At 42.8% G+C, this 26,559-nt stretch overlaps 1 protein-coding gene across 1 annotated transcript; it reads right to left on the reverse strand.

Annotated features, from left to right (window-relative positions):
* Window positions 1-201: 201 nt before the first annotated feature.
* On the reverse strand, window positions 202-25,407 carry LOC145390743 (uncharacterized). The gene is made up of 19 exons (XM_080265540.1): window positions 25,360-25,407; window positions 18,362-18,492; window positions 17,598-17,851; window positions 15,924-16,062; window positions 15,149-15,242; window positions 14,469-14,660; window positions 13,920-14,072; window positions 13,496-13,758; window positions 13,131-13,248; window positions 11,577-13,025; window positions 10,432-11,074; window positions 9,639-9,786; window positions 8,575-8,747; window positions 7,705-7,814; window positions 6,864-7,070; window positions 5,658-5,730; window positions 2,506-2,588; window positions 1,731-1,888; window positions 202-694 (listed from the first exon to the last, which is right to left on the reverse strand). The coding sequence occupies exons 2-19, from the start codon at window positions 18,490-18,492 to the stop codon at window positions 595-597; spliced, it is 4,488 nt and encodes a 1,495-aa protein (XP_080121666.1). The 5' UTR covers window positions 25,360-25,407; the 3' UTR covers window positions 202-594.
* Window positions 25,408-26,559: the final 1,152 nt, after the last annotated feature.

Consider the following 26,559-nt stretch of genomic DNA (forward strand, 5'->3'; position numbering starts at 1 on the left):
TTTGGTAGGAAAACGGAAAATTTCACTCCTTCTATACTCAGAGTTTAAGGCTTATATTTGACATTATCCTTACAATTGTGACCTCCAGTTCAATTTTAACTCTAGTACATTCATGAAATTCCACCCTCTGTCTCCGGTTATATTTCCTCTAAATAAGACACTATGTTGAATAAGAAAAATCAAGTACCCTTAAATAGTTACTTCTTCTCTCTGTTACGGTCTCTAGCTTGTTGAATATGACTTAGTGTTTTATTCAGGATAGACAAGATAGCCATACGCCAGCGCACAGCCACTCAGTCCATCGTTGCCATGTAGTGCAATGGTTAAAAATAGTATGCATGATCATCTTCTTTTTCTTCTTCTTCTTCCTCTGTTTCTTTTTCTCCTTCCTCTTGTTTTTCTTCTTTTTTCTTTTCTTTTTTTCTTCTGTGAACTGTTTTCTTCTTCTTCTCCTTTCTTCTTCTTCTTCTTTCTTTTTCTCCTTCTTGCTTTTCTTCTTCTGCATGCATTTTTCCATACACATTGTCTTCTTCTTGCAGATCTTCAGTACACATTGTCTTCTTTATGCTTTTTCCTTCTTCCTCCATCTCCAGCTTACAACTCTGTCTCCAGCTCAGTGTGGTCTGGCAGAGGCTGATCCGCAACAATAAGTTCATCAAAGAGAGACAGGCACTCCAGGGAGGGGCTCTTGTACCTGGGGTGGAGGTGGGGGGGGGAAGCGAATGACTATTAAAAGCAACAGAGAAGGCGTATGTACTGAGATGGTCTGTTTCTGTGTATTGAGATTGACTGTTTCTGTATATGGTGATTGTCTGTTTCTGTGTCTATATCTCAACAAAATATTTCATGTCTGATCAACTCTGCACCAAAACTGACATACATTGTTTGTGGGTCTGGGAAAAATTGATCTGATTTGAGTGGAGATTGGTCAGAGGTCAAGGTTATGGGTCAGTGTCAAAACTCAGGGCTTGATGTTATTTCATGATTGTACTCCTTTAACCTTAACTTGGCTCAGATTTTTTTTTTTCCTTGTAGTCCCTTTACCTTAACTTGGCTCAATTTTTTTCTCCTTTTGCTGAGTATATTATGTGGCTCAGTGCGAGGATAACTCTGTACTGTGGCTCTACACCCTTTCCATAGCACATCCTTGTGAGTTTTGACTATCAGCAAGTTCTAGTGTTAATCTCTTGTTACATCTGAGCATTCAAGACTGAGAGAGGGCAGTTTTAGGCCAGGTTAGCGTAAAAATAATATATGTGATACAATTTGGGTCAAACCTGGAACATATATACATTGGGTATGGGGATGGGAGAGGTCATTCAGTGTTGATGCCAATTACTCAACGATCAAAGTCACAGGTCACAAGATTAGATTGATGTGTCAGTGTGTTTTTCATCAAGTTATTAACAGTAAAAAAAAGTATGCAGTGTGAATGGGCAGGGGAAGACAGAGCACAATACTGTATATTCACTTTCTGATATGAAATAATGTCTGGGAAAGTTGACCACGACTTAAACTGAGGGTAGAGGGAGGGGGAGGCCGAGGATGAGATGGAGGGGTGAGTGGAGAGGGATATGAGAGAGGGGGATGTGAGCTGGGAGCGGGTCAGTGAAATGGCGGAGGACAGGGCGACATGGAGGCGATTTGTTTGTGGCCACTCCTTATGGGATTAAGGCTTCTGGCGATAGATAGTTAGACTGTGCGTCCCATGAACTCCTGACTCTCCTTACCTCTGTGACTCTGGTAGGGAAGAATCAGCAGACTCAGTAAGGTCGGTCTCCTTAGTACGGGTGGTGTGGAGTTTGGTGTGGCAGTGTAGGACCAGGGCCGTCACCAGCTGTCCCACGGTCCACCCACGGTCCACTAGCAGCCTGCATACGATGTCCAGCTGCAGGAAGATAGTAGAGAGAGAGAGATTGAAAGCAGTGACAGTGCAGTACGTGAGTTTACAGTATATGGTATAAGAGAGTGAGAAATTGAAAGGAGTGACTGCATAAGTGTATATTCAGTATGTGAGAGTGAAAGGAGTGACTGCATAAATGTATATTCAGTATGTGAGAGTGAAAGGAGTGACTGCATAAATGTATATTCAGTATGTGAGAGTGAAAGGAGTGACTGCATAAATGTATATTCAGTATGTGAGGGTGAAAGGAGTGACTGCATAAATGTATATTAAGTATGTGAGGGTGAAAGGAGTGACTGCATAAGTGTATATTCAGTATGTGAGAGTGAAAGGAGTGACTGCATAAGTGTTTATTCAGTATGTGAGAGTGAAAGGAGTGACTGTACACATATAGTACATAGGTTAGTGAAAGAGAGTGAGTATGTAGTGCCTAAGTGCATAGTATGAAAGAGTGAGAGTAGTGACTTACAGAAGCATGAGTGACAGAGACAAAGGAGCGACAGTGAAGTACATACGTGTACATTTAGAGAGAATGAAAGATACTGTAGTGAGATTAGTAACTGAAATATATACAGTATAAGAGAGAGAGAGAGAGAACTCACCTTCACGGCACTGGGATGGCCATAGGTATAATAGACCATTTTTGGCGCCCCGGCCAAACTTGACGCAGCCCACTGTATCATCGCTGTAAAAATAAATAAAAATAAATTAGTTCTTTATCTCTCTAATCAGGGGCGCACCCAGGGGGGGAGGGGCAAGGGGGCCGTGGCCCCCTCCGAAATAATGAAAGTGACGCATTAGATTTTTTTTCCAGCCACATTTTTCATTTGTATGCCCCCCCCCAAAAAAAAAAAAAAAAAAATATTCCTGGGTGGCCCCTGTCTCCAATGCCAAAAAATGTCAAAAACTTGGCGCGTCAATCGTAACAAAAGCTACATTCCGATTACTTTAAATTGGCGTAAAACTGCCATCTCTTGAGTGTGAATCTGAGCTGTGGTGATAGATTAACACTAGAATAAGATGCTAGTCATGAAGAAGTGCTGTGGAGGAATGGTTGTAGAGCTGTAGTATCATTCAACTACTGAGAGACGTGAAATAAGCAGTAACAGGATAACAAATCGACTATGGTATTTATTATTTTGTCAAATTTTAAATCTTATTTTTTCTGTCTATCTGTCTGTTGCCAGACGCCTTAATTCCGCAAGGGGTGGCCATAAACAAATCACCTCCATGTCGCGCCTTCCTGGCGTTACTTCAGTGTATACAGCAGAACTGACTGCAATTTTGTATGCTCTTAAAATCATTTTTACTCTCCGCCAATCCGTTTTTGTGATTTATAGTGACTCACGTAGTGCTTTGTCTGCACTGGAGTCTTTTAATGCATCCCATCCATTGGTTTTATCAATTTTAGAGTGGCTTTTTCTTCTTGGCCGCCGTGGCCGCCGTGTAGACTTCTGTTGGGTTCCTGCACATGTTGGTGTGGTGGGCAATGAGAGGGCAGATACTTTAGCTAAAGCTGCGCCTTCTCAACAGCCCCCAGCTGACTACTCACTACCTGTTTCTGATGTAACACCTTACTTGCGGTATGCAATTCATACGTGTTGGCAGAGACACTGGGATGGTGTGTCTCAAAATAAACTAAAAGAAATCTTTCAGAGAGTGGTTGTGCCAAGGGTTCTTCCCTCTATGTCTCGGCGACTGGAGGTGGCTCTTGCTAGGCTTCGCATTGGGCATTCTCGGCTTACACATGGGTTCCTCATGTGTGGTGAAACTCAACCGTACTGTGATGACTGCCTCGTTCCCCTTACTGTCCGTCACTTGCTGGTCGAGTGTCCAAGTCTGGGGGGCCTGCGTCAGAGGTTCCTTCATAGGCATGGGGGAGCAGATGGTGCCTACTGTTTATCCTCGATGCTTGGTGAGGCCTCTAACGATTTTACTGATGTTTTTAGTTTTCTTCAGGAGGCGGGCCTCCTTCCACTTTTATAAGTAATAAGCAACGTTGGGTCTGGTTAGTACTTGGATGGGTGACCGCCTGGGAACACCAGATGCTGTTGGCATCCCTACTTGTCAAGTGGGGTTGGTGGAGGATTAGTGCCCCTCCCTGTAAAACAATTAACTCTAAGCCCTTGGCCACCCCGTTTGGGATACATGGCGTCTGGCAATGAATGAAATGAAATTTTATAAATTATTCTTTTATTATTTTTAGTGTTTTATTCCTACTAACAGATATTAACTTTATTTTGAATAGACACTTTTTATTTTGCTGTGACTTCTACTTTGTCATCCGGCGGCATATGACCCTGGCAGTTGCGCCGCCAGATTGTAATTATTTTCAATCAATCAATCAATCAAACCTCCATGTCGCCCTGTCCCCCACCATTTCATTGCCCTGCTCCCAGCGTACACCCCCTTCTCTCATATACCTCTCCACTCCATCTCTCCATCTCATCCTTGGCCTCCCCCTCCCTCTCCCCTTCTTATTTTTTCCAATTCTTCTTTTTAACTTGAATTGTCGTACACATAGTTCAGGCATCACCACACCGTTCACTGATACTCGGCCATTGTACAGTACAGGGTGGTTCATATAAAACACAAAATTAGATTGATTAGGATGTGAAGGAGCGTTGTGGTGTGGATGTGGATGTGATAGGAAGCGTTAGGAGAAACACACTGAGGTGGTTTGGCCATGTGGAGAGGATGGAGGGTGAGAGACTGACGAGGAGAGTGTATGTGAGTGAGGTGGAGGGGGAGAGAGGGAAGGGGATGCCAAGGATGAGATGGAGGGATGGAGTGGAGAGGTATATGAGAGAGGGGTGTGTCAGCTGGGAGCAGGGCAGTGAAATGGCGGGGGACAGGGCGACGTGGAGGCGATTTGTTTGTGGCCACCCCGTATGGGATTAAGGCGTCTGGCAATAGATAGATAGATAGTTCCGTTCCTGTCCTATGTGTGAGAATGACCCAAACTGGCACGGAGACTGTAACAAACTATATCTGTCTATGTCTATATATCTGTCTATCTATCTGTCTCTATTGATCTGTGTCCGTCTGTTTGTCTGTCTGGCTGTTAATCTGTCTGTCTACCAATCTGTCTTTCTATCCATCTATCTGTCCATTCATCTATCTACCTATATATATATATCTGTTGCCAGATATTTCAATCCTGGAAGGGGTGGCCACAAACAAATCACCTCCATGTTGCCCTGTCCTTCACCACCTGGCTGCCCTTCCTCCAACTCATCCCCCCCCCCACCCATATATCTCTTCACTCTTCCTCCATCTCACCCTTGGTCTGTAACAAATACTGGTACTCAATTTTGTCAAGTTTTTAACCCTTCAAAGCCCTAGGTTGCTGCATGTGGGATTGTATGGGGAAGGTACTACCCTTTGCTTACTGTCTCATAGTCGCGAAGCTCGTAAGTCCCTACCTCGGTATTCCTTCCTTATTTGTTTTGAAAATGCATCCAATCCCCCCCCCCCCAGTGATACATATACAGTACAGGGCTCTACCGGGTTGATTACTTGTAAACTTTTCAATTCAGTTCAGTTGCCTTAATTTTCGTGTCAGCTCAGGTCATTGTACACAAAACTCAAGCATTACCCCACTTTCTCTCAGATTCTTAGTTATTGCACAAGACAGAAACAGTATCAGCCATTGCACAAGGCTAAAAGCAGGTAAATAAATAAATAAACGAATAAATAGAGTAAGGAATAAATAATCCTAATGAGCATCGTGCAGCAGCAGTCATTATCGTACCTTTAAGCTGATGGTCACCCCCCATGGAGCCACATCCCCAGTTGCCAGTGACCACAGACTGTCCCTGCTCACCCTGCAACGAATCAGTTACTTAGCAGTTATATCAGCTATTCTGCCTTTATTAGTTTTGCCATTAAATGTATTATTAAATTACAGCACATTTGGTGATGCATTTTCTGCCCTTCAGTAGGCCTGGTTTCATGTGACATTTGTGGGTTACATGCAGACAAAACTGAACTATTAGTCCATATGAGATACACAGCTAAACTAAACCTTTTCCCACAGGGTCATTATTATTGTTATTATTATTATTATTATTGTTTCATGTCCCCACCCAGGAGGGGCTCGGGGACAGGTATTATTTTCATTCGATTTGTCCGTTTATCTGTCTGTTTGCCTGTCTGTCTGTCAGTTAACACCTTTATGTGAAAACTACAGGTGCGATTTTGACAAAAATTACAGGGATGATGGGCTATGACCTTCTGATCACCTGATTAAATTTTGGGCCCAGGCCCAAACAATGTAAAAAAAAAAAAAAAAAAAAAATTCACCATAACTCCTTTCAAAGTCGTCATATCGACATGAAACCAAAACCTAAATGTGCATCTTTCAATTCTGCATCCTATAACATGCCTCATTACATAGGGGGTCACCCCCTAGTTAGCGGCAGGAGGGTCAATGTTAAGTGGGTCGGGCCTAAAATTTCAAATGGGCATACAATCGTAAGTTTTCTTCCGATATACACCAAATTTGATGTGACATCTTTGACTAGCTATCCTGTTGTGTTTATGTCACACTAAAATGACTGCCGGGGATGGGTTTGCTGTGTCTTGGCACCGCTTCTTGTTATTACTATTGCATATGGGTGTGATTTTTACCTCCATCTGAGTCCATTGTCCTTATGCTGGCTGTGAAATGAAAAGTGTTGTGAATACCTGGCTAAATGAATGATGGTATTGGTAGGCAGTCAGGATAGTGTGTTGATTAGTACTGCCATTACCACTACTGTTACTGCTTTTATTATTATTATTATTATTATTATTATTATTATTATCATTATTATTATTATTATTATTATTATTATTATTATTATTATTATTATTATTATCATTATTATTATTATTATTATTATTATTGACACTACTACATTTACTGTCATAATTACTACTACTGCCATCATCATCATCATCATCATCATCACCTCACCTTGCCAGCATGGAAGGGAGTGGGTTGTGTGGAGAAGTTGGTCCTCTCCGAAAGACTGAGTGACCGAGGGGGTAGGTGGTAATGTGACCCCCCTGGCGCTCTCAACCCCCCCTCCTGACCCCCGCCCCCGCCCCCTTCTTCACCCCCTCGCACAGCAGCTCCGTCCAGGCCCAGGGTTACGTCCTTGTAGCTCTCACTTAGGGCGCGCTGGGGGTAGATGGATAGATAAATTGATAGATTGATGGATAGATTGATAGATGGATGGATGGATAGATTGATAGATGGATGGATGGATAGATGGATAGGTAGATTGATAGATGGATAGGTAGATTGATAGATGGATAGGTAGATTGATAGATGGATGGATGGGTAATTGTAGACTGACGTAGAGAGGAAGATTGATAGATATTAGGATGGATAGATAGTGAACTACTGGATGAACAAGCATAGATAGATAGATTGATTAATAGATAGGTAGGTAGGTAGGTATAGACAGGTAGATAGTTAGGCAGACACAGATAGATACATAGATAGATAGATAGATGGATGGATGGGTAATTGTGGATAGATAGACACAGATAGATACATTGGTAGCCTATATATTACAAATTCAAGGATGCATAGTTTCCGAACTTTGAAATTTACAACGCTGGGTGGTAACCATATAACCAAACCATACGTGCTTCCTACGTGTCAACAGGTGGGTTGGTGGAGGGTTAGTGCCCCTCCCCGTAAAACAAATAAATTCAATTGGCCACCCCTTACGGGATTATGGCGTCTGGCAATAGATAGATAGATAGATAATAGATAGATATGAAAAAATTGTTCAGATGTGACTCACCTTAAACAGTCCATGAGCAAATCTAGCAATGGCAGTCGTTCTGGGACCCAAGTGACCCTCCTCCATATCCTGCAGGGCCACACCAAGCTCCTCGTATACCGCTTCCAGTTCTGTGGAGGTCGTAAGCAGGGGGAAAAGGGATTGTTATGATTATTATTATTTTTTAAAAGTTGTTGTTGTTGTTTGCTGTTATTATTATTATTATTATTATTATTTTTATTATTATTATTATTGTTGTTGTTGCTGCTGTTATTATTTTATTATTAATATTATTATTATTATTATTATTATTATTCCTCCATATCCTGTAATGCCACCATAAATTCCTCATATACCTCCTGATTTTGGGGAGAAGGGAGAGTTGTAGCGATAGATTAATGCTAGAATATAATGCTAGTCAGGAAGAAGTGCTGTGGAAAGGATGGAGAGCCGTAGCATTGTCTTTCTGCCATGAAGCCACGTGAAATAAGACAACAAAGGACGAAAATCTGGGCCAGTTTAGGGTGGAAGGAGTATAGTATAATTCCATAGGCTCGTCTTCATGCAGGTAAGAAAGCTCCCTAACACCTTTTCCATAGCGATTTATTTTCCAAACTACCCATCAGTATCCTGTCTTTTTTTTTTTTACATATCTTTTTAATATTGACATAGACAGCATGAATAACAGAATATAGGAAGGGAGCAGACTCAAGAATAAATCGGTAAGGAAGCGGTGTTACTAATCTTCCTAACCGCAGTAGGATACCGCCTTAAGAATCTCTCTCTCTCTCTCTCTCTCTCTCTCTCTCTATGACACACACACACACACACACACACACACACAGAAAACAGTATCCCCTCTCTCTCTCTCTCTCTCTCTCTCTCACTCACCTGAAGTGTAGTCGGAACTGAAAGAGTAATGGGAGGATGCTGTACCCCCCTCATCCCCCTCTTCCTCCTCCTCCTCCTCCTCCTCTTCCTCCTCCTCTTCCTCGTCCTCGTCCTCCTTGCTGTATCTCTGAGGAAGGTCTAGAACGAAACCTCCTGATTCTTGACGGGCAATTCTGAAAAATGATAGTTGGCGGTGTATTATTATTATTATTATTATTATTATTTTTATTTTTATTATTATTGTTGTTGTTGTTGTTGTTGTTGCTGTTTTTCATTTTATGGCTGTTCTTTTTACTGTTATTATTTTTGTCATCATCATCATCATCATCACGACTGTTATTATCATCGTCATTGATATTCTTGTTATCTTGATGATGATGATGATGATGATCATCATCATCATCATATAAACTGGTGTTGCCCCATGAGGAGCGTAGGGGCCCGGGGCTAGGCAAGTTGGTCCTGACATTTAAGATGAGAGTGACCAGCCTCACTCATCCTTGAGTGGCATTGTTTTTTTTTTTTTTTAATAACATAACAGAGGAAGGAAACACAAAAGAATATAAAGAAAGCAATCAACCCCAGCCATCCCTTGGATATAAACCTTCACCGGCTTAATCCGATTGGAGCGCCGTAATTACCCACTAAACCACCAGGCCCCACAGTTTGGTTATGTGGTTACCACCCAGCGTAGTAAATGGGTTCGTGGTGTACAGGAAACCATTTGGCTTGTCACTTAGTTTAGTCACCCGCAGACAGAAGAGGAAAGAAAGAAGGAATTATTATTATTATTATTATTATTATTATTATTATTATTATTATTACATCACTCCAGTCCATTCGTCTTCCACTTTTCTCCCCTTTCCGTCCCAACCTTTTCCATCTTTTCCTCGCCACCCACATCTCTCTCTCTCTCTCTCTCTCTCTCTCTCTCTCTCTCTCTCTCTCTCTCAGCATATACCAGTCAATCTGTCCACCCATCCATCCATCCGTCTGTCTGTCTGTCCGTCCATCTTTCACCCTATCTATCTACCCATCTATCTATCTGGGTGTATCTATCTCACCTCCTCGCCGCCGTGACTTGCGAGGGCAGCTGTGAGTCCACGCTGGGCTCCCTGGCCAGCGCTTCCTTCAGACGTTCGGCAAAGGAAGTTTTTCGGCGAGACTTGGTGCTCCGCCTACGCTTTGACCCCCTCCTGCGTGGCGTGTGTCCTGTGGGGCGACGGTAGAATTAGAGGTTTATTATTGCTATTATTATCTCCGCCAAGGAGGTTAGGTTTTTGGCCGCGTTGGTTTGTTGGTTTGTTAGTAGGATTACTCAAAAAGTTATGAACGGATTTTGCTGAATTTTTTTTCGGTGGGGTAGGCCATGGCCCAAGGAACAATCCATTCGATTTTGATGGTGATCCGGAATGTCATCCGGGTCCAGGAATTTTTTGTCTGTCCACACAATATCTCCAAAAGTTCTCAATGAATTTCAATGAAATTTGGTGGAAGGGTGGGCCATGGGCCAAAAGAGATTTGATTAAACTTGGGGGTGGATCCGGATCCGGATCATGCAATGACATTGGCGGAGGTATGTGCTCTCTGAGCAAGTTTTAATTATTATTATTATTGTTATTATTTTACACATATAAATGGCTGGTTGTGAAATGCGGTTGTATTTTCCTTAGAGTTTTCTCACCATAATTTCCTTGGATAATTATGTTATTACCAGCACTGTTATTAATACTGTACCTGGTATTACCATCACTGCCACCATTATCATCATCATCATCATCAAGGTACAGGACTTTACAGCTTAATATGTCAGTCTCTGTAGATTACCACATGAGGAAGTAAGCGCTTAATACTCACCCTCAAGGGGATCTAAGCTCTCGCAGGCGCTGTAGTACTGCTCATCATCCTGGCTATGTGAAGGTCGCCTGGGTATTCTCCTCACGTCCCCAGTCTCTTCCAAAATACGTTTAAATATTTCTTTTTGCGATGGTGACTTTTGAATATCGTCGTTGCAGGAATAGTACATAGACGCTTTCTCTCCTTCCTTTGTTTTGAGCAGCCGTTTGCGTTTCACTTGTAATGGCGTCAGTTCATCCTCTTTACTGCCTTCTGAATCTTTCATTTCCTTTTCTCCCTCGTTTATCTCCTGTCTCCTCCTCTCCTCCCTCTTCATCATCAATTCTCGTATTATTCTTGCTCTTCTTACGTTTGGCGGGACCTCCTCTTCTACTTCCTTGTCCTCCTCCCGCGCCACCACCAGCCTCCTCCCCCTGCCTCTTCGTTGTAATGTCAGCGGTCGTATTTCCTCCTCCAGTTTTTTCTCCAGTATCCCTCTCCTCACGTTCATCAGCTCCTCTTCCTCTTCCTCCGTCACTCCTCTTCTTCTCTCGGCGTTCTCCTCCATATCTCCTCTCCTTCTCTCCACTCCCTCTCTCCTTCTCCTCCTCCCTGCTTCCTCCTCTTTTCCCTTCTGTCTGGGGATGGGTAAGGGAGGCTTGCCCTGAAAGTGAAATAATGATGATGATAATAATAATAATAATAATAATAATAATAATAATAATAATAATAATAATGTCAGTGTTACCGTGAATCTATACTCTGTTCACACTAACTTGGCGTAAAATTGCCATCTCCATCTTGAACGCTAAGCTGTAACAAGGTAATTAACGTTAAACTTTGGTGCTAGTCACGAAGAAGTGCTGTGAAAATGATGTAGAGCCATAGTATTGTCTTAGTCTGTCACTGAGCTACGTGAAATAAGCTGCAAAAGGACAGAAATCTAGGCCTTAGTTATAGTTATTTGGCGAATGATTTTGTTCAGATTGGTAGTAGTAGCAGTAGTAATAGTAGAAGTAGTAGTAGTAGCAGTTGTAATAGTAGTAGTAGTAGTGGCAGTAGTAATAGTAGTAGCGGTAGTACAGTAGTAGTAGTAGCAGTAGCAGTTGTAGTAGTAGTAGTAGTGCTAAATTATTATCATTATTATTATTACATCAGTTACCCACCTTTGCTCTTCCAATGGTCTTCGGTTTTCGTTGTTCTTGTTGCTGTTCCTGCTCTTGTTTTTGTTGTTCTTGTTCTTGTTGTTGTTCCTCCTTGGCCGCTTCCTCAACTAAATCTGGACGCTCTTTCTCCAGCCTCTGAATGGCGCGCAAGACTCGGTTTAGGAGCCTGGCCGTTTCGTCTTCCCCTTCTTCCCCTTCCGTGTCTACCCTTTCTCCTCTACTTTCTCCCTCTCCCCGGCTCTCACACTTGCTCCTCTTCCCCTCCTCCCCTCTAGACCCCACCTTCTCGATCTCCTTGGTTTTTAGTTTGTCCTTGGGGCCGATGTCCGTCTGCGCCGAACATGAGATCGTTTGTTTACTTTTTTTGGGTCGACGTCTGAGTGTGCTGGGAGCCGTCACGTAACTGTCGCTCTTGTCGTCTGCTGATTCCTGTCTCCTGTACTTTCTCCTTACTCTGTTTTCCTCCTTTTCCTCCTGCTTAGCCGTTATTCTGTTTGGTTTTGAGTCTTGCTTTAGGCTTGTATCCCGCCGCTCTCTGTGCTTTGAAGGCGTTTGTTTTGGTTCGTCTTCCCGTAGGCTTGTCTCCCTCTCTCCTGATGTCTCCTTGCTCACATCCTCTGGCGACCCCTGCTGATCTGTTACCTGCTTTAGTCTGTCCGCTAGTTCCTGCTGCTTGGCCACAACTCTGTCCAATCTCACTGTTAATTCCTGTTTGCTATGCCTCTTCCTCTTCTCCGGTTCCGGCCTCGACTTGGCGCCTTTTTCCGCGACATCGTCTCGTTTTGTACTCCTCTCTCTTCCTCTGCTTTCTCGCTCTTCTCTTCTCTCCTCTTTATTCTCTCCTTCCCTTCCTCTGCTTCTCCCTCTGTCTCCTCTCTCTTCTCTTCTTTCCTCTTTATTCTCTCTTTCCCTCCCTCTGCTTCTCCCTCTACTTCCTCTCTTTTCCTCCTTCACCCCCTCCTTTCCTTCGATTTTCCTCTCTGCCTCTTTCCCTTTTCCTTTCTTCTCCCCTTCTTTCCATTCTCTTTCCTTCCCGTCTTTCCGCTTCTCATCTTTTCCACCCGCCTTCTTCTCTCCCTCTCTCCCTTCCTTTTTCTCTCCCTCCCTCCATTCCTTCCTCTCTCCCTCCTTCCCCTCTTTCTTCTCTCCTTCCCTCCCTTTCTCTCCATTTTCCCTCCATCCCCACCTCCAGCTTCGTTCAGATGAAGTGGCTCGTGATTTTGAATTTCGAACTGAAGATATATCACTTGCCCTTGAGCGAATCTTTTCTTTAATTTTCGTCATTATTCCTCCCATTCTCTTTATGCTTCCTCTTCTTCCCCTCTCTATCTTTCCCTCTTCTCCTCCCCCTCCTCCTCCTCCTGCTCTCTCCTCCTCCTCTTTCTTCACTTCTCTGGATTCTTTTGCATCTTCTCCTCTTTCTTCTGTGGATTTCGTTGAAGGTTTTGTCTGTTCTTCTTCCTCTTCCTCCTTCATTGTCTCCTCTTCTTCTTTCTTCTCTTCCTCCTTCACTCTCTCCCCACCTTCCTTCTCCTCCTCCTCCTTTTCTTCCTCCCTTTCTTCTGAGCCCTTACTCTTCAGCCTCTCCTTCCCTCCTTCGCTCCCCTTCTTCCTTCCTTCCTTCTCTTCTTCCTTTTCATTGGAGGAACTTGAAGAAACTGTGGCCCCAAATCTGTAAATAAATAAATAAATAATCATCATCATCATCATCATCATCATCATCATCATCATATTCATTACCATCATCATCATCAGAGAGAGAGAGAGAGAGAGATAGATAGAGAGAGAGAGAGAGAGAGAGAGAGAGAGAGAGAGAGAGAGAGAGAGAGACTAAAATCCCCGAAAGCAACCAAGAACCGAAACCTCCCACGTGAACCAAAACAAACACAGGCGCGCGCCATTTTCAAACCAAACCATACCTGTGTGGGGAATGCTGCCTCGACACGGACACAATATCACTGGAGGAGGTCGATTGCTTCTCTCCCTCTCGACCTAGCGCCCCGGGAGGTCGAGTGAGGCCGCTGAGAGGTTGGGAAGGCGGATTTTGCCTTGCCTGCGTGAAGCCGAGGAACGATTTGTTGAGTTCACGAAGAAGGTTGACATCTTCGAACTGGAGGACGTCGCTCTCTCTGTAGTCGTCTGGGTCTATCAGGCAGAACGTCATCCCTCCTGGCTCTACCGTCTGTTGAAAAAGAGAGAGAGAGAGAGAGAGAGAGAGAGAGAGAGAGAGAGAGAGAGAGAGAGAGAGAGAGAGAGAGAGAGAGAGAGGTGAAAGAATGAGATTTAGCCAGTATATAGGACATACATACATACATATTTCTGTAACATCCCTTCGCTTCTAACCTTTCTAGGCACAAAGGTGGGCTTGGTGTGCAGGTCGTTCAGCACACCTGTCCTCAGCACCCCTTGCACCTGCACCGCCTCGTTGTCCTCCAGCCTCTCCACCAACACCGCCACCACCAGTAGTTCCGGTTGACCGTACATCACACTCACTTGCTGCGGGGTAAGGCATCCTTGGGTTACACCTGCCTTAGTTACCTTACCTTCCCTTACTTTACCTGCCCTGCCCTTCCCTTCCCTTACTTTACCTAACCTTACTTTACCTTACCTTATTTTACCTTACCTTACTTTACCTTACCTTACCTTACCTTACTTTACCCTACCTTACCTTACCTTACCTGGCTTGGGAGAGAGAGAGAGAGAGAGAGAGAGAGAGAGAGAGAGAGAGAGAGAGAGAGAGAGAGAGAGAATTAAAGCTATCTCACCTGTAAAGTATGTGTGTAGAGACGGCAGGGCGAGGAGGTGGGGATGGGGGGGAAGGTGTGAGGAAATTTTACAGGACTGTCAGAAAGTACGAAGAGAAAGTGTGAAAATTAAAACTATCACGCCTACCTGTGAAGTGTGTGAGTGTAGCGATGGCAGGGCGAGGTGTGGGGAGGTGAAGCAGGTGAGGATGGAGGCGGGGTGTGCTGAGGGGGACAGTTGTAATCTGGTGTGTGGGTCTTGTTCCGTCTTGACCCTACACAGCGGCACGGAGCTCCCACACCAGTCTCGTAGTGTCTTGAACTGCCTTGCACCCATTACCTGCATGTACAAATTTATGATGATGATGGTAATAGTAATAGTAGTAGGAGGTGTAGCAGTAGTAATGGTAGTAGGAATAGTAGTAGTAGTAGTAGTAGTAATGATAATAATTGCGATAGTAGTAGTAGTAGTAATAATAATAATGATAATTGCGATAGTAGGAGTAGTGGTAGTAATAATAATAATAATAATAATAATAACAACGATAATTATAATAATACTAATAGTAGTGATGGTAGTAGTAGTAGTTCTTGTAATAATGATAATAATATTGATGGTGATAATAATAATAATGATAACAAGAACAACAATAATAATAATAATAATAATAATAATAATAATAATAACAACAACAATGTATAATTTTAATAGCATCTTACCCTCACCATCATCAATCACCACACCAAAATTAATCAAAATCCAAACAGCCATTCAAGAGAAAATCAGGTTACAAACACGACGACAAAAAACATGACCCCCTCCCTCACCTTCCTAGAGAACGTGATTTTGCCGGGGTGCGGGGCTCGACTTAGGACGCGGAAGTAGTGGAGGATGGCCCGTATCTTGACCTGCTGGCTGTCTCTAATGGGAGAAAGTGAGATAGTGAGGTAAGAGTGGGAAATGGATCAGGGGAAATAAAGATAGGAGAGAGAGAGAGAGAGAGAGAGAGAGAGAGAGAGAGAGAGAGATAATGAGAGAGAGAATCTAGGGAAATAATGAATCAAGGGATATAATAGAGAGAGAGAGAGAGAGAGAGAGAGAGAGAGAGAGAGAGAGAGAGAGAGAAATAATGAGAGAATCAAGGGAAATAATGAATCAAGGGATATAATAGAGAGAGAGAGAGAGAAATAATGAGAGAGAGAATCAAGGGATATAATAGAAATAGGGGGGGGGGCATGAGGAAAGTTAAATAGGAACAACAGAAAGCAGAACTTACATGTTTTAATTTTGTACGAATGATAGTAAAATAACGCACTGGTATATAATTCTGAAGGGAAATTTAATAGGAATGACGGAAAGTGGGCCTAAAGTAAGGAAATTTAGTAGGAAGGACAGAAAGTAGGACAAAAATAACACATTGCTTGAAAATTATGAAGGGGAATTTAGTAGGAAGGGTAGAAAGTAGGATCAAAGTGACACAGATGTAATATTATGAAGGGAAATTTAGTAGGAAGGGTGGAAAGTAGGACTAAAATAACGTAGGTGTAAAATTATGAAGGGGAATTTAGTAGGGAGGGTGGAAAGTAGTTGCCTGCGACGTACCTGTGTAGCGTGGAGAGGGTTGGTGCGAGGGACGGGTCTGTGAGGGTGGGGTGGGAGAGAGGGGGGCGCCGCGGCATGGTACAGAGGAACATGTGGGCTAACAGTGAGGCGGCGAGTTCCCTGTCCACCACCACATCACCTCCTGCAGCAGAATGGCGATTGGAATAAGTACGGCAATTAGACTAAGTAATTAAATGTTAGGTATAATTAGATTAAGCAGTTAAATTAAATGTTAGGTATAATTAGAATAAGTAATTAAATTAAATGTTAGGTATAATTAGAATAAGTAATTAAATTAAATGTTAGGTATAATTAGAATAAGCAATTAAAGTAAATGTTAGGTATAATTAGAATAAGTAATTAGTGTTAGGTATAATTAGAATAAGTAATTAAAGTAAATGTTAGGTATAATTAGAATAAGTAATTAAAGTAAATGTTAGGTATAATTAGAATAAGTAATTAGTGTTAGGTATAATTAGAATAAGTAATTAAAGTGTTAGGTATAATTAGAATAAGCAGTTTAAGTGTTAGGTATAATTAGAAGAAGTAATTAAAGTGTTAGGTATAGTTAGACTAAGTAATTAAAGTGTTAGGTATAATTAGAATAAGTAATTAAAGTGTTAGGTATAATTAGACTAAGTAATTAAAGTGTTAGGTATAATTAGAATAAGTAATTAAAGTGTTAGGTATAATTAGAATAAGTAATTAAAGTGTTAGGTATAATTAGAATAAGTAATTAAGTGTTAGGTATAATTAGAATAAGTAATTAAAGTGTTAGGTATAATTAGAATAAGTAATTAAAGTGTTAGGTATAATTAGAATAAGTAACAGGTAATTTGTGATTCGTGGTACAATCTCGCTCTGGGATGGTTAGTATTTTCCCGCCTACGTAAAATTAGGGTCCATTGTCTCATCGTCCCTAACATCTTTTCATCAGCGATTCATTTTCTTTATTATACAGACTGTCATAAAATAAAGTCAAGAGATAACTAGAGTTAACCGAGACAGGGGAGAAGAGTAAACGTTGTAATTATAAGCGTTAATTACAACTTGACCCAGATATTGTTTTTAATCTTTAAACGCTGAGAAAAACAAAGTCCGCTATTTAATTAGTAAGAAAATTACCATATGCAGATTTTTATGTACATTTACATTTACAATGCAATGATTATTCACTGATTATATTATTATTAAAGAAAATAGTAGTACTGATAGTAGTAGTAGTAGTAGTAGTCTGTATATAACCAGACGCCATAATCCCGTAAAGGGTGGCTGTTTGTTTTGTTGTTTCACGGGGAGGGGCACTACCCCTCCGCCAACCCACTTGCTGACACGTAGGGAACTGGTATGGGTTGGTTATATGGTTACCACCCAGCGTTGTAAATGGTTTCCTGGCTTACAGGGAACCATAAGGCTTGTCACTCAGTGTAAAGCCACCTGAAAAGGAAAGAATGGTAATGAACAGTGACAGAAAAGAGGAAGCCAGACACAGAAAAAGAACGAGAAACGTGAAGGAAGAAGTAGGCAGCACTACATCGAGTGGATGATGGTCGCCACCACCCACCACCAAGTAGTAGTAGTAGTAGTAATAATAATAATAATAATAGTAGTAGTAGTAGTAGTAGTAGTAGTAGTAATAATAATAATAATAATAATAATAATAATAACCACCACCACCTTCTTGCTGTAGCGAGTAAGTCAGCCCTTCCTTCGGCTTCAGATCTTTAAGACGCAGCGCAAGATCAATCATCGTAGGTAAGACGTGGGTGAACAGATCTCCCTCCCTCCTTCCCCCAGGCTTCTCTCCGCTCCTCCAGGCCCCTCCATTCCTCCCTCCATCCCTCCATTCCCTCTCCAGAAGTCTCTCCAAGGCGACGAACTTCTCTTCCCCCAGCGTTGTTTCGCCGATGTCAGGGTCGATGGTGACGCTGTGAGAGAGAGGGATTTAGAGATAGATAGATAGATAGATAGATAAATAGATAGATAGATAGATGGATGGATGGATAGATGGGTGGATAGATAAACAGGTATGTAGATTGATAGATGGATGGATGGATGGATATAGATAGATAGATACAGTGATTGATAGACTGATAGTGATTGGTAGATAGATAGATGGATAGATACATATATAGATAGGTTGACAGCTGGAACGATTTTAGATAGGTAGTTTGAGATCGAGATAAGCACACACACACACACACACACACACACACACACACACACACACACACACACACACACACACACACACACACACACACACACACACACACACACACACACACACACACACACACACACACACACACACACACACACACACACACAGACTGACTGATTGATGGATTAATGAGACACACAACACACACACACACACACACACACACACACACACACACACACACACACACACACACACACACACACACACCTACTTGCACAGTGCGTAGAGCTGGTATATGCCGTTGGTGACCTGTGCTGGGGTAGTGGCCGACCTGAGCGACACCAGACGACGCTGTACACTAGGCCACGAAGGAAGGTCACAGGGCAGCAGCACGAACGCCATCTGGGGGGTAGGCAGAGGTGTGGTAGCTGTGGTAGGTGGTGGTGGTAGCTGTGGTAGGAAGGTGTGGTGGTGGGGTGTGGTGATGGTGGTTGTGGTAGGATGGTGTGGTGGTGGTGGTGGTGGTAGTTTTGATAGGAGGGTCTGTTTGCGTTGGTGATGGGGTGTGGTGGTGGTGATGGGGTGTGATGTGGTGTTGGTGGTAGGAGGGTGTGGTGGTGGTGGTGGTGGTGGTGGTAGGTTTGGTAGAATGGTCTGTTGGTGTTGGTGATGGGGTATGGTGGTGGTGGTGGTAGGAGGGTGTGGTAGTTGTGGTAGGAAGGTGTGGTTGTGGTGGTAATTTGGGTAGGAGGGTCTGTTGGTGTTGGTGATGGGGTATGGTGGTGGTGTGTGGTGGTGGTAGTTGGTGGTAGGAGAGTGTGGTGGTGGTGGTGTGGTGTGGTGGTGGTGGTGGTGGTGATGGTGGTAGATTGGTAGGAGGGTCTTTTGGTGTTGGTGATGGGGTATAATGGTGGTGGGTGGTGGGGTGTGGTGGTGGAGGATACGTTTGACTAGTAACCAAGGAGATTTGTACCTCATAATTGCAGCTCCTCGATTGTCATGTCACTGTAACTTAATATTTAGGTTGTGGAAATGGCCCAGTTCCCTCAGATAAACACACAGCGACTATAGTAACATTGAATAGTAGTAGTAGTATCAGCAGTAGTAGTAGTTGTAGTAGTAATAGTAGTAGTTGTGGTGGTAGTAATGGCAGTAGTAGCAGTAATGGTGGTGGTGGTGGTGGTGGTAGTAGTAGTAGTAATAGGAGTAGTTGCTGTTGTAGTAGTAGTGGTGGTAGTAGTAGTAGTAGTAGTGGGTAGTGGTGGTGGTGGTGGTAGTAGTAGTAGTAGTAGTGGTAGTGGTGGTGGTGGTGGTGGTGGTAGTATAGTAGTAGTAGTGGTAGTAGTAGTAGAAGCAGTAGTAGTATAAGCAGTGGTTAACAAAGACAGCACAAAAACAATAACCTCATTTCTAAAAACACACAAAAATTACTAAACAAACATTCCACTGTCACTACCAGAGCCGAAACAAACACAGGCGCCGACAACAGCCTCCGAGGAACGCACATTAAAAATAAGTTTACGCGCGTGATCCTTCGGGCGGTGTGGGAGGGTTCGGGACGGGGGTAATTCGGCCGTGGGGCGAACTGGTAGCGTGGCGAATGCGTTGGTTTATGATCTTAACGCGGGCATTTGGGAGGTCAGTGGCGATGGTTTCCTCTTCATCATTGGGGGTTGGGGGAGGGGGGTAAAGCCTCACTCACCCTCCGACTCCACTCACGTAGGTCCCTTCGTGCAACCCTCCAGGCAGCGACTTATCCCCCTTCAAGCATCTCCTGGCGTGAATGGTCAGCCTGCTGCAGCCATGAGTTCTGTGGCCTTCCCCTGGGTTTCCTTCACACCGGGTTGACTCTCAGAGATCACCCTGTGGGCTGGGTCACCCTCAGGAAAACGGGCCACGTACCTTTATAACGAGTTGGTGCTGACGTACGGTATTATGTGGGTAACAGGCCTTGATTTTTTTTTTTAATAACAGAACGGAGGAAGGAAAAACAAATGAGTAAAAAAAAATAATCCATACACCAGATTACTGGTGTCCTCTGTTCATAAAATATCTGTAACAGTTAGACTTGAACAGTTGTGGGTTGAAGTTTGGAGGGAAACAACTCTGGGGAAGCGAGTTCCAGAGAGATGCAGTTCGGGGAATGAAAGAATTCTGATAGGCAGAAGTTGTGCAATATGACTGAGTGACATTCCAGTCGTGAGCGCTACCAGATGCCCGTGTAGCACGAGGGAAGGCATGGAGAGGTGGCACCATGGACGCAACTTCGTCTGAGCATTTGCCATAAAAATAACTGTAAAATAATGCAAGGGAGGCAACATTCCTTCTTACTTGCAGGGGAGGTAGTTTACATGTAATGGCAGGGTTGTTAATAATTCTAACAGCTTTGTTCTGAATTTTGTCTAGTTGTCTTAATGCAACCTCTCCACAACCATTCCACAAGGGTGAGCAATATTCAAGCTGAGAGCGCACATAACTCTTACAAATTACAGCTAACTGCTCATCGGCGAAGAAGTTACGGACTCTGTACAATAATCCAAGTTTCTTTGAGGCGGTTTTAGCAAGTGATCTGACATGAGAGGTCTCATGGAGTAGTCGCCCGTCATGCACCTGTCGTACCAGCACCATCCCATGATCTGTGAAGGCAGTTCGTACCAAAGGAGTCAGTTCACCCCATCAAGGCGCTGATCAGTGCCCATGTCTCACACTATGACAGGCAGCACCAGTGCCGTGAAGATGCTAATTTTAGACTTCAACACAAATAACAGCAATGCCACGCACCCAAGTGGAATGAATTCATTACCCCGTATTGGAAACTACTACGCACGCTGGTAGCCACATAACCAAATGACGCCTGGTGGTTGTGTGGGTTACGGTGCTTCATTCGGGAGGTGCCTGTGTGGGTTCCATCTGAGGGTTAGTTGGTTTTTAATCTCACATAATACCACTCAGGGGTTTGGGGCTGGTCACCACTGCCTTACATGTGACTGAGTAACCTAGCCCCGGACACCTACGCTCCTGTTTATACGGGATATAATGTGGTTGGATGCTGGAAGAGTAGCAGTTTTATTAGTAGTAGTATATCTATCTGTCTGTCTGCATATCTGTCTGTTTCTCTCTCTCTCTCTCTCTTTCTCTCTCTATGCACAGAGAGAGAGAGAGAGAGAGAGAGAGAGAGAGAGAGAGAGAGTAGGTAGACAGAAAATAGACAGCTAAAGAGATAGATTGATTTTTACCTTCTCTCTTAGTTCTGGTGTGGCTAATACAGGCAGTCCTGGGGGAACTTTGCCAAAATTTAATCCTTCACAACGAGGGGTCCTTTCTAAGCTCCAAAAAAAAAAAAAAAAAAAAAAAAAAAAATACGGTGGGAGGTGTCAAGAATTAAATACAAATCTCTAAAGGGGAAAAAAAACAAGCCGCCATTGAAAGCCTATTGATTTGCATATACATTAATCCCTGAGCCAATATCGAGTGTCAGCGCTAATTTTAACTGACCGCGTGAGCTAGGTTTAATTTTGAGAGTGAGAGAGAGAGAGAGCAAGGGAGTCAAAGGCAGGTATTTTTAGAAGACTGGCTGAGCGCGGGACGGCAATGTTGTCACGTGACTGATATGGCGGGAAAGTTGATTGTTGCAACTGGGCGAGGGGTTATGAGACGGCCCAAAGAGAACGCTGTGTGGGGGTATGCCGACTCGGAGGTATAGCCCCGGAAGTTGGTGTAGCCACTGGGATGTATAGGTCTCTCTCTCTCTCTCTCTCTCTCTCTCTCTCTCTCTCTCTCTCTCTCTCTCATATGATTCACGGATTTTTTTTCTTCCCGCCTATGCTGTATATGAGTCAGATTCTGTGTCTGCCCAGTCTCTCTCTCTCTCTCTCTCTCTCTCTCTCCCCAAGTGTATCCTGCCACCCCTGTCACCCCTCTGCCTACACCCCTGCATAGGCCTGTGTGCTGTGAGTTTACGAATATCAATTAACAACGCAGCATATCTGGCATAGTGAAAAGGATGACTGAATGAATGGGAACTTTATTGTATTATTGAGGAAGATAATATTATAAAAAAAAAAAGTGCTTGTTCAGTTGCAGTTCCTTATGCGGCAGGAGCAAGGACAGAGGTGACGTGAGAGAGAGAGAGAGAGAGAGAGAGAGAGAGAGAGAGAGAGAGAGAGAGAGAGAGAGAGAAAGCAGACAGAATCTGACTCATATACAGCATAGGCGGGAAGAAAAAAAATCCGTGAATCATATGAGAGAGAGAGAGAGAGAGAGAGAGAGAGAGAGAGAAGCTTGTTGTGGAGGGAATGTATAGCCTTAGTCCTTATTCCTACCCTCTACCTCATTCGTGTTAGTAATCTCCTCCCTGTCACCCTTGATCCCATTCACTTATATGCAGGTGACTCAGCACTTCACACTTCCTTCACACTTCACCCATTCACAAAGGTTAATATCATCACACTTCACCCATTCACAGATTTTAATATCGGCTTCACACTTACCCATTCACAAAGTTTAAAATCTTCACATTTCACCCATTCACAAAGTTTAAAATCTTCACATTTCACCCATTCACAAAGTTTAAAATCTTCACACTTCACCCATTCACAAAGTTTAAAATCTTCACATTTCACCCATTCTCAAATTATATCTTACCTTCACACTTCACCCATTCACAAATTTTAATAGCTTCACACTTCACCCATTCACAAATTATATGTTGCCTTCACACCTACCCATTTACAAATGTTTAATATCTTACTTTCACACTTAAACACCCATTCACAACGTTTGCCTCTAACTTCCATCCCAGTACAGCCATCTCCACAAATCAAGACTTATAGGGGACAAAATAACCCGCTTTCACTCTTAATGAGAGAGAGAGAGAGAGAGAGAGAGAGAGAGAGAGAGAGAGAGAGAGAGAGAGAGAGAGAGAGAGAGAATAGATGGGAGGAACGAACCAAAATCTACACAGCTAAATGGGCCGCACTTTCATTCACCCACCACTCAAACCCCCGGAATCCTAGCTCCAGCTCACAGGCATACCATCCACTCATGTGCTTAATAACTCCTACAGAATCAGTCAGACGAATATCAGGCTCAAGAGAGGTAAAAAAAAAAAAAAAATAATAATAATAATAATAATACGCTTCCCCATCCGAAATTCTTCCAAACAGCTCGATCTCTGTCAGCTATCCGAAGAATAAACTTAAATGGCTTGCTTTCAGGTAGTTTTATATGGAGAGGGAGACCGAGGACGTATTTTCATGGGCGCAGCCAAAATGGGGGGGAGGGGAGCTGTCACCCTCCCCTCGTCTGATAAAGTGAACGGAATGGTAGTCACTGATTTATATGATGATGATGATGAGGAGGAGGAGGAGGAAAAGGAGGAGGAGAAGGAGAAGAAGAAGAAGGAGGAGGAGGAAGAGGAGGAGGAATGGAGGATAAGGATGATGATGAGGAGGAGAGGAAGATAAGAATGAGGAGGAGGAAATGGAGGATGTTCTTGATGATGATGATGATGATGATGATGATGAGGAGGAGGAGGAGAGGAAGATAAGAATAATGATGAGGAAGAGGAGGTGGATGTTCTCGCTGTTGATGATGATGATGATGATGATGATGATGATTGATGATGATGATACTGTTGATGAAGATGCTGCTGTTGATGATGATGCTGTTGTTGTTGATGATGATGATGATGATGTTGTTGATGATGATGATGATGTTGATGATGCTGATGAACACTACAGATGTCCTCGGCGTGAAAACATAGTTGCTACTGTAGTGAGAAAATTTTGGCGGGCAGAAAGCTAGCCCGATATCGTGTTCAAGGCCTCTATATACCTTGCCAACACGCCGCATGCCAAGCCCAACGCATTATTCCCAAGCAAGAATGAATGCAGAGAGAGAGAGAGAGAGAGAGAGAGTTCCACCTCCAGTAATACTCTTCCTGGTATTAATGCACACAATGGATGGTTTAGATTACTTGCACAGAATATTCCTAGAAGTCTGTAACCGTGTAGTTTTGTACGCAATGAAAAATACGGGTAAGCACCGAAAACACTATATATATATATATATATATATATATATATATATATATATATATATATATATATATATATATATATCGTTTCGTTTATAATGGTTTGCATGCGTCGTCCTTGGCCACCTAATGGCGGCTCCATGCTGCTTTGTCTCTGGCAGCCTCCCTCCTCCGTCCCTCATCTCTGAGGTCACTGTGACCTCCTCCCAGGTCTTTTTCGGTGTGCTTCTCGCAACTCAACCCACGACGTTCACACTTCCCACTTTCTGTAGCCAATTGTCATCCTTCAGACCTCTGCACATGCCCAAACCATCTCAATCTGTCCCTCCTCATCACAACACCAGTACACTCCAATCCCATCCTTTCAAGCCCTCCTCACCACAGCCCAAGTACACTCTTGTTCCATCTTTCCTTTCAACTGATCAGTTGTAATCCTAGCCCCCCGTGGCCTTGCATTCAAGGACGCACTGCACATCCACCTAATCACCGTCATTTTTGTACGTTTGAGCCTACAAATATGCTGTTCCTTTACTGTCCAGGTCTCACTATCTCATAACATTACACTCCTGACACAAGATGAATATATATATAAGAAACAGGGAAGTGAGCATGGAAGTGAAAAAGTTACTACATGACAGTATTGTGATACCAACTCTAACGTACGGAAGTGAAGCTTGGACACTGTTGGAAGGACACAAGTCAAGAGTGAGAGCAGTGGAAATGAGTTATTTAAGAGGAGCCTGTGGAGTCACGTGGAGAGACAGGCTGACGAATGAGGATATAAAGGAGCGTTGTGGTGTGGATGTGGATGTGATAGGAAGCGTTATGAGGAACACACTGAGGTGGTTTGGCCATGTGGAGAGGATGGAGGGTGAAAGACTGACGAAGAGAGTGTATGTGAGTGAGGTGGAGGGGGAAGAGGGAGGGGGAGGCCGAGGATGAGATGGAGGGATGGGGTGGAGAGGTATATGAGAGAGGGGGGTGTGAGTTGGGAACAGGGCAGTGAAATGGCGGGGGACAGGGCGACTTGGAGGCGATTTGTTTGTGGCCACCCCAAACGGGATTGAGGCGTCTGGCAATAGATAGAGATATATATATATATATATATATATATATATATATATATATATATATATATATATATATATATATATATATATATATATATATATATATATATATATATATACACCCACACACACACACACACATATAAAGCTTTTATTACTTACCTTTCACTAACAAATCACTTGATAATCGATGAATGTATAGCCAACATCAGATTTTCAGTCTGTAGCCTCTGTTTCACTTGTCACATTTCAGGTTATTGTAACAACATTTTTCTACTTAGCACATTTTTATTATTATTATTATTATTATTATTATTAATTGCTTTTTTAATGCTTGTTTTCAGGTTCTTAATGTAATTTTCGTTTCACATTAGATTACTCTTTTTTGCAGTAATCGTAAAAATAGTTCCAACGTGAAATATCGGTTAAAATCACATTCATATATATTACTGAAAATTGTCCTGGAACAAAATGACTTACGTGATATTTAAATGCCTGTGGTCCAAATTCTCGTTGATTAAGGAAGCTCCCTAACATCACTTCCTTAGCGATTTATTTTTGGATGTGGCTGGTTAATACAAGTTATTTATGCAGAGTATGGCGATATTGGACGGATTTATGTAACAGACTAAGACAGTAAGGTGTAATAGGCAGAACAACTCGCTTAGGGAAAGGTGTTAAGGAGCTTCCACAACCGGTATTCTCGTAGGTTGAGGAGGCTCCCTAACATCTCTTCCCTAGCGATTTAATTCCCAAACCACCAATTAACATCTTTTATTGTGTCAAACTTTTTGTAATGTCTGCATAGTATCATAACACAAAAATATAGTTATGGAGGAGAATCAGGAATTAATCGGTAAGGAAGAGGTGTTAGGAAGCTTTCTGAAAGGGTGATAAAATTTCTAAAGTTCTGAATTTGTTGAGTCACCTCTCTCTCTCTCTCTCTCTCTCTCTCTCTCTCAGATTTCTGAAGATTATAAATATGCTATAGAATACGTTTTAATATTAATCCATTTTCTGATTGAATTCTGGGAGTCGCCGAGTTTTATATTCTTTATGCCCATATTCTCCCTAGCACCTTTTCCATAGCGATTTATTTTATGATACGGCTGGTAAATACAAATTGTTGTTGCCTATCCTGAGTGTGGTGGTATTTGAATGAATTTTAAATAACGCAAGAGGATATTAAGGAGGCATAAGCAAAATAAATCGCTTAGGAAGAGGTGTTAGGGAGCCTTAACCTAGGAGAATGCCCAAATCTGACGCCACGTTCATTGGTGCCATCTTTCATTTAGCCAGAATCGAATTGTCTGCAATTCAGTATATCAGCTTTTCTTTAATTTTCTGTGGAAGCGTTAATAA

This window comes from Coenobita brevimanus, chromosome 15 (genome assembly GCF_032717465.1).
Source record: "Coenobita brevimanus isolate Jiangsu-jjx chromosome 15, ASM3271746v2, whole genome shotgun sequence".
In the NCBI taxonomy this organism is placed as follows: Eukaryota; Metazoa; Arthropoda; class Malacostraca; order Decapoda; family Coenobitidae; genus Coenobita; species Coenobita brevimanus.